This window comes from Filicampus tigris, chromosome 13 (genome assembly GCF_054856515.1).
Source record: "Filicampus tigris isolate MCC_2025a chromosome 13, RoL_Ftig_1.0, whole genome shotgun sequence".
NCBI lineage: Eukaryota > Metazoa > Chordata > Actinopteri > Syngnathiformes > Syngnathidae > Filicampus > Filicampus tigris.
Window position 1 is genome coordinate 23,370,028 of NC_141229.1, and position 8,842 is coordinate 23,378,869.

General features: G+C 44.5%; 1 protein-coding gene across 1 annotated transcript in view; it reads right to left on the bottom strand.

Moving 5' to 3' along the window:
- ccn6 (cellular communication network factor 6) overlaps positions 1–8,611 on the bottom strand; it is an 81,807-nt gene extending 73,196 nt beyond the window's left edge. Inside the window, exon 1 of the mRNA XM_086050501.1 lies at positions 8,422–8,611. Within this exon, the coding sequence (XP_085906627.1) occupies positions 8,422–8,469 (48 nt within the window). The 5' untranslated portion in view covers positions 8,470–8,611. The remainder of the gene's footprint in view (positions 1–8,421) is intronic.
- Between the last annotated feature and the right edge of the window lie 231 nt (positions 8,612–8,842).

Here is an 8,842-nt window from a genome sequence, read left to right on the forward strand (position 1 = left end):
TTACCTTTAATCTCATGTGCATCATTTTCAAAAAATTCCAAGCCAGACGTGCGAGCATCCCAACGTGCCAGTACCCCAACGTTGCCGGGGCTGCAAGGGACCTTTATAGCTGCTTGCAGCTCTCGTTTTCTTTTGGAATTGTATGCTTTTATCTGAATTCTAAAGGAAGTTCAATTAATTAAATTGCAATTGAAAACGATTGCACTTTTTTGCTCTTTTTCCTTCGAGTTTACCTCACCGACGCAGTGCGTTTTTACTTTTTTCGGGAGACATTTTTTTTTTACTTGGAGACTATTTTATCCAAACATCCATTATCCATACCGCTTATCCTCACAAGGGTCGCGGGGCGTGCTGGAGTCTATACCAGCTGTCTTTGGGCAGTAGGCGGGGGACACCCTGAATTGGTTGCCAGCCAATCGCAGGACACACAGAGACAAACATCCGCACTCACAATCACACCTAGGGGCAATTTAGAGTGATCAATTAACCTGCCATGCATGTTTTTGGAATGTGGGAGGAAACCGGAGTACCCGGAGAAAACCCACGCAGGCATGGGGAGAACATGCAAACTCCACACAGGGAGGCCGGAGCCGGGATCAAACCCACGACCTCTGAACTGTGAGGCGGACGTGCTAACCAGTTGACCACCGTGCCGCCGAGACTATTTTATCTTATTTCTAATTTTTAACTTTTTTGAAGACGGTGAATCGTGTGTGATCTCACAGATTAGCATACAACTATCTTACGTCGGCAACAGCCTAGCTTGGGGCTAGTTCATTAAAATGCCTATAGACGACAACGATGAACGCAATAGCCTCCTGGAAAAGGCAAATAAAACAATCTCTGACCTGAGAAGGGGTATTCGTCGGCTGTCAAAGGAACTCCAGCAAAAGGAATCGGTCATCTCTTGTTTCGCAACCCGTTTCCCCGAACTCTCCGCCGTGGTTATGAAGAGGCACGTTCGTGAGATCTTGACAGCGGCAATGACGGCTGAGGCAGCCGGCCTTTCGGACACGGTGAAGTGGGACACGGTTGCCTGCCCGGGGCCATCCATCTCAACACCGCTGCAGAGTAACACCTGGGTTGAGGTGGTTTCTCATGGCCGGAGGGGCGGGGATGCACCACACCGCCCACAACTGGTCCTGGGGCATCGCTTTGCCGTCCTGGCGAGTGACTCCCCTGCTCCCATCGCTGCGCTCCGGCAAGAGACATCTGCTGCTGTGTCCGACAATGGGGCTGTGGTCCCTAGCGCTCCCTCAGATTCCGCGCCGCCCACGGCGACGATCTCAAGCGGCAACCCCGGAGTGGGCAGTTCCGCTTGTGGCCCGGCCACACACTCGCGCGTCAGCCTACTCAAAGACGCAGTGTCACGTTACACGAGTGGCCGACATCAACGGCGAGACTCACCAGCGTCATCCGCCGCTCGGGCTCAACGGCGCTATCCTGGACCACGGGGTCGGGAATCTCCCCCCAACTGTGGGTCCCCAGGCGTTCCCTCTTCATCCCACCCACCAACCACCGTTATTAGACGCACTCACTATCTTGGCACAATCATCCGTTGTTTTCCCGGCGCAAAACATAGCATGTACATAGTTAACATTCTGCCCGGCATACTCGACTCTCTTCCACCATCCATAACCCGGCTCATTGTTCACGTGGGGACGAATGAGACAACACGCCAACAGTCGGAGCAGACGAAGAGAGACTTTCATACCCTCTTTGCCTTCCTAAAAACCTGCGGTCTGTCGGCCTGGATAAGCGGCATTTTGCCGGCGTTGTCTCGCAGGGTCGAGCACTTCAGCCGCCTTGTAAGCCTGAATACGTGGCTCCTATGCACTTGTGGCCACCTTGACTTTGCTTTTATTGACAATTTTAACCTATTCTGTAATCATCGGTCTTTTTACCAGACGGTCCACCTAAACTCTCTTGGAAGCAAGATTTTAGCTGCTAACATCCAACATGCCGTTACCAATTCCACTGCCAGCTGACTCTTGTTTTCCAATCACTCAGTGGGTTCTCCCCATCTCTTCTTCTGCTCGTAAACATTGCAATGACAATTACATTACACCTACCTACAGGCCAACACCAGCTGCTCACAGTACCACCACCCTCACTAGCTCTCCCTGCAGGCCCCCATTATCATTAGCACCACCGGACAGCTTTTCCATTAAAACCATCACTGGCAGACGCTTCCCTCGCACACAGAAACAACGTGGTTTTTTACAGTGGCAATCTGGTATATACTAACACTTCTCATCCGTGCCACCATGAGTGCATGTCCAGCACAAAAATTAACCTGGCTGTGCTGAATGTGCGCTCCTTTTTAAACAAAACATTTACTATGAACGACCATTTTAGACAATTATTTACATGGTATTCTTTTATCTGAGATATGGCTTGGGACAAATGCTCCAGTCGTTCTCACCAAGGCTTGCCACCGAATTTAAACTTTTCAATTTCTACAAGGGATGGGAAAAGAGGGGGTGGGACTGCATACATTTTTATTAATACCGTATTTTCACGACTACAAGGCGCACTTAAAAGTCTAAAATGTTCTCCAAAATGGACGGTGCACCTTATAATTCGGTGCGGCTTATGTGTGCACCGAGTTCCAATATCTGTGATTGTTATGTGACTTTGTTGAGCGCTGCGTTTGACTGGGAGCATTTGTTGCCAACACGCTGGTTATATAGAGAAAAGGCGGACGTGTGTGAGGACACCATGCGGACGTTAAAGGGAGAAGGGTGGGCATGACAGAGGACGCTAAAGCACGCCCCAGTAGGTATCAAGTGCCGGTATCTGCATTCATTGTGCATAACAACATTAAAAATGAATGGCACCCACGAAGAGACACGCCTACAATGCACAGTTCAAACTGCAAGCTATAAGGAGAGAGAGAGAGAGAGAGAGAGAGAGAGAGAGAGAGAGAGAGAGAGAGAGAGAGAGAGAGAGAGAAAAACGCTTGCAGAAGAAATGAAAATCGAACATTGCTTTGGCCCAACTCGGTCGGCATTTATTCGAACCTGCATCTTATCAGCGTCAACAACGCGTTACACATTTGGCTTCCACTCTCTCAACAGTGCGTCATTGCCCCCTATTGGCATAACCAATAACAACAACATATCACATTGTTACACATCCCGACAAGGACCACCGTGCTGCGCCACGCAGCAATTTCCGGCAGATTACAAGGAAAAGCTGGCCATCTTCCGCTGCTACTGTAGTAAAAAGATTGCCGACAAACGCATCCGGGCCAACCACATCACCAACATGGACGAGGTGCCGCTTACTTACGACATCCCGGTGAACCACACTGTGGAGAAGAAGGGGACCAGCACGGTAGCGATACCACAACGGGGCACGAGAAGTCTGCTTTTACTGTTGTGCTTGGTTGCCATGGTAATGGACAGAAACTGCCACCTATGGATATTTTTAAGCGGAAGACGCTGCCTAAAGAAAGGTTTCCGGCTGGAGTCATCATCAAGGCCAATCAAAAGGGCTGGGTGGACGAGGAGAAAAAGGAGAGAGTGGCTGACTGCGGGTGATTTTCCCCAAATACTGTATTTATTTCTACCTCATACCTAATCGCTTCACTGTATAAATGCCCCGACACGCTGGACCACATTTACTTCCGCAGACACAGGAGTGACGTCGCCTCGCATGCAGGTCACTTTCCGGTCTTTCGCAAGACCGAGGCGCATTCAAAATGTAATATGAATGCCTACACAAAAAAATAAAAAATCAGAATTGAGACCTGCGGTGTGAACCTAGCCAAAGAGACCAGATTTTTTTTTCACACGTCACCGTCGCTGTTAATCTGTGACTTCATGTGCGACCATCTCACAGCCGCTGTGAAAAACCAAGTGAAGCAAATTAACTCCAAGCTTGCCATTTTTTCCGGAGGTTTAACAAAGGAACTCCAACCACTGGACATCAGTGTAAATAGCGCGTTCAAAGTTAAATTGCGAGCGGCGTGGGAGAGATGGATGATGAACGGGGAACACAGTTTCACAAAGACTGGGAGGCAATGCCGGGCAAGTTACGCCACAATTTGTGAATGGATTGTGGATGCTTGGGCTAAAGTGTCTGCTTGCAATGTTGTGCAAAAAACGGAATTGTTTCTGTGGAGCCGCATGGCAACGAGACTGACTCGGACAATGATGAAAGCGAGCCTGGCGTGTTTAATGGAGAGCTTGCCCAGCTGTTTGTTTCGGACACCGAAGATGAGGACTTTGATGGATTTGTGGATGATAGTTAATCACTGACAATGTGAGTACATTGTTAAATGTTTCAATGAAAAACAACTGAACTCAGTTTTGCTCCTGCTGCTTTCTTAAAAACATATGTTAGCATGCTTGCTAGCAAGCATATGATTTAGCGTGCATGCATGCTACCGTGGGTCACTGATAGTGTAGTGTACACAAGCCTGAGTTGTGTGCGGGCAGCGTGGGATCGATTCCCGCTCAGTGACAGTGTCTGTGTGTGCCCTGCGACTGGCTGGCGACCAGTTTGGGGTGTAGTCTGCCTTCGCCCATTGACGGCTGGGATAGGCTCCAGCAACTCCCCGCGACCCTGTATAGGATAAAGCGGTTTTGGAAGATGATGGCATGCTACCGTGTGTTTTAAGATATTGTATGTTTTATCATGCCTGCGCCCAATAATACGGTGCACCTTATGTATGTGTTAAATACAGAAATAGCACCCGTAACTGACACTGCGCCTTTTAATACGGTGCACTTTTTGGTCATGAAATACAGTACTCTTATCTCAAAGGAGATAATTTTTAACAGCTATTTATCATTTGAACATCACGCCTTTGTTTTTAGCAGTCCCCCTATTCTCCGCATTACCGTTGATAGACCTCCCCATCATTCCACTTCTTTTATTACAGAATTTTTAGAATTCGTATCCAGTTACAACAGGATTTTAATAACCGGCGATTTTAATGTACACGTGGACGACATCTCAGACCCACTATCCAGAGAATTTTTAAACCTTTTTAAACTGCTTGGATTTTAAACAGCATGTCTCGCAGCCAACTCACAACAGGGGACACACCCTGGACTTGGTCATAACCTATGGCCTGTCTGCTGGTGTGTCCTCTGTTGTTGACTTGACTGTGTCTATTTTAACATCGCCAGTTTTAACCATCTGGCAGCCCCGGTGAGAACAGTGAAGAAACGCTACCTATCTTCTGAGGTGGCTGTAAATTTTATCGAGATTTTAAAAAGCACTCCTGCTGGCATTGGAAAAACAAAGACTGTACCTCCGTGGAGAAACAATGCAATCAAAATATCAAAAAGGAAATGCAGGACTGCAGAGAGGAGGTGGTGAAAAAGTAATTTTACAGTACACTATGAAATATTATATGAACAACTCAAATCCTACAATAAAACAGTCAAACGGGCAAGAACTTCCTATTTCTCAAACCTCATTACAGTAAATAAAAACAACCCCAGAGTTCTCTTCTCCACCTTTGAACTTTTAACTAGATCTGATTTTAACAAGCCCCCAGTTTTAGGATGAACCACAGTACGGAGACTGCTCTTTTAAGGATTTTGATAAATGATATTAGGTGCACTGCAGATGTAAAAAAAAACTTTTGGTGCTACTGGATCTAAGCACTGCTCTTGACACAGTAGATCACCAAATTTTCGTAAATAGACTTAAAAACCTGGTGGGCATCTCTGGTACTGTTTTTAACAGGTTTTATTCCTATCTCACAGACCGATGTTTCTTTGTAAGTATGGATAGTTGTTCCTCCAGAACCCATGAAATTAAATGTGGGGTTCCCCAAGGTTCACATTCAGGGCCCCCCATCTTTATATGCTTCCCCTTGGGGATGTCATCAGGGGACACGGCATCAGCTTTCACAGCTATACTGACGACACACAGCTGTATATTGCTGTGTCCCCTGATGACTCAGGACCCATTGATACCCTTTTAAATTGCATTTTAGATATTAAGTCATGGATGGCAGATAATTTCCTACAGCTCAATCAGGACAAAACGGAGGTTTTAGTTATCGGTCCTGAAGGTCAGAGAAAGAAACTTTTACCAAAACTACAAGTTTTTAATCCTTCACATTGTGTGAAGAAACTGGGCGTCATTTTTGACTCTGAGCTCAGTTTTATTCCTCATATTAAAAATGTTACTAAGATTGTTTTTTATCACCTTAAGAATATCGCCAGAGTCCGCCCATTTCTCTCTCAGGCTAACACGGAAGTGCTGATGCATGCTTTTATTTCCGATCGTTTAGATTACTGTAATGTCCTGCTCTCTGGCCTCCCCAAAAAGAGTATTTCACCATTACAACTGCTGCAGAATTCAGTCGCTCGGGTGCTGAAGAGATCCAGAGGCCAGGAGCACATTACACCAGTTTTAAAATTGCTGCATTGGCTCCCTGTGTGTTTCAGGATCGATTTTAAGTTACTTTTATTAGTTTATAAATGTGTTAATGGTCTTGGGCCATCTTATTTATCTGATTTGCTTTTATCGTACCAACACTCACGGATCCTGAGGGCCTCTGGCGCCGGCCTTTTAAATATTCCAAGGGTGAGGACCAAAACGCATAGCGAGGCTGCATTCAGCCATTTTGGTCCTCAACTTTGGAATAGCAGGTCCGCAGAGACTGTTGATATTTTTAAGAGGAAGCTCAAGACATTTTAACTAATTTTAAGTAATTTATCTTTTCTTTTGATTGAGAATTATTCTACAAAAAGTCTTTTTAGTTTTGTTGTTCTCAGTTTTTGTTAGCTTTTAGCTCCAGTGTTTCCTCATGGAGGTGCCTCCGCGTTGGGGGGGTGCCTGCCCTTCCCGCGGGGGCTCCCTGGGTCCGGGTGACCGGGTGCCTCTACACTTTGTAGGGTCCACCCAGCTAATCCGGGCCGGGGGTCTCTGTGGTGGTGGCGCCCCTGTGGCCGTGGGCTGTCATTTCCCTCAGCGTGGATGAGCTCCCCTGGGGTAGCCTTTCCTCATATGGTTTCTCTGTGCCTTGTCATGTCTTTTTAACACAGCTTATCAGGTTGTGTGCTTTGTGTGTGTGTGTGTGGGGGGGGGGGGGGTGTGGTGTGTGTGTGTGTGTGTGTGTGTGTGTGTGTGTGTGTGTGTGTGTGTGTGTGTGTGTGTGTGTGTGAGAGTGCGGATGTACTGGTGGATATATGTCTTTGGGTTTGTTGTGAGGGAGGGCGTTTTTACGGGTCTTCTTTTTATGTTGTGTTTTGGATGTTTTACAGCACTTTGAGTTTTATTTTTATGTATGAAAAGTGCTGCATAAATAAAATGTGATTGATTGATTGAGAACACATTGCATTGAGTTTGTTTATTTTGCCGCATGAAAAAAAAAGTACTTTAATTAGATACTAAAAATGTAATTTCTTTAAGTACATGTCATACTGTATATTGCAATAATATCGACACCGCTATAGTCAACATCCATATCACATATTGCAAGTTTTTATAATATCGTGCAGCCCGAGTTTTATTTAATTATTTCTTGACTTAAAAGGTTTAGGGGTAATCAGGTGTGGGATAATCGTGAAAATGAACCCAGCTTTCATAAAAATGTGACTTGCTACATTTAATTCATAATTTAACAAGGGAGACAAGTACTTACTCACACAGAGCCACATAGCTTTGAATAGTCTGCCCTGTTAATAAATGAAATCCACATTTAAAAACTGAAATTTATTTTTACTTGGGTTATGTTTGTCTGAAATTTACTGGTACATTTGATTGATAACCTTAAATAGTAAAGTGGGGAAACTATAAACAAAAAATTTGAGTAAATGAAAACAAAATTTTAGAAGTGGAGAAATACTTTTCAAATCGCTTTATATTCAATAAACTAACCATTTTACTTTACCTGAGACGTGCAGTTGAATAACTATACTGTACCATACTGCACTGTACTGAAATGTATTATATTGTACAATAAATAAAATCCATAATGCACTGAACCCGCAATAGGTGATACACGATATAGTGAGGGACAACTGCATTGTAATAAAAAAAATAAAAAGGAGCATAACTCACTGCTTCTTGAGATATCCCGGTACTGCTGAATTTAGAGTGTTTATTATTTACACCGCATTGTGCCCTACTTAAATACTAGAAAAAACATTCAACAATAAAACAGCATTCGGCTGAATAAGCTTTACAAGCAGATGTGGAGGAACACTAACAAATGCAGAACTGAAGGCAGTGCACACGGCTCAGGCCTTGGGATCTGCAAAATCCTTCTGTTTGGTACACATATACCAATTTATACCATTGTCAAACTGTCAGTTTTTGTGACAGAAAAAAATTACCAAACAACCAAGAATCTTGGACCGATGTTTTTCCATTATTTGATTGATTTGGCAGTCTTTTTTTTTTTTTTTTTTTTTTTTAAGAAGAATAAAAAGTTAATGCAGTTCTTACCTGTTGATTTAGGATGATCAGTAGCACATGGCAGTGAAGAGATAGCATCTCTTTGGTTCAAGTTATTTTTGTAAGTGGACTGAAGATGAAGGCCTAAAGAACGAGGAATGAGGAAAAGAAGAGCAGGATGAAGCATTTGTGTGACTTGAGTTAGGAATGGTGTGCAAGTTTGAGGTGGGAAGAAGGGGGACAAAGCATCCCTCTGTCTGCTCTCTGAGCATGTTTCTTTGCCATCTATGACTAGAGAGGAAATATTCACGTTTGAAAATGCTGGAATGCTCAATGCCCTGCCTACTTATTTACTCTATGAACCTCACTTCAGTGAGCACCATGGTTTCATTGTTAAATAAAGTAAATAAAGTGAGAGTCATTCGGTAACAGCTATTCGGTAACCAATGCCATTGGTTGATTCAACATTTTT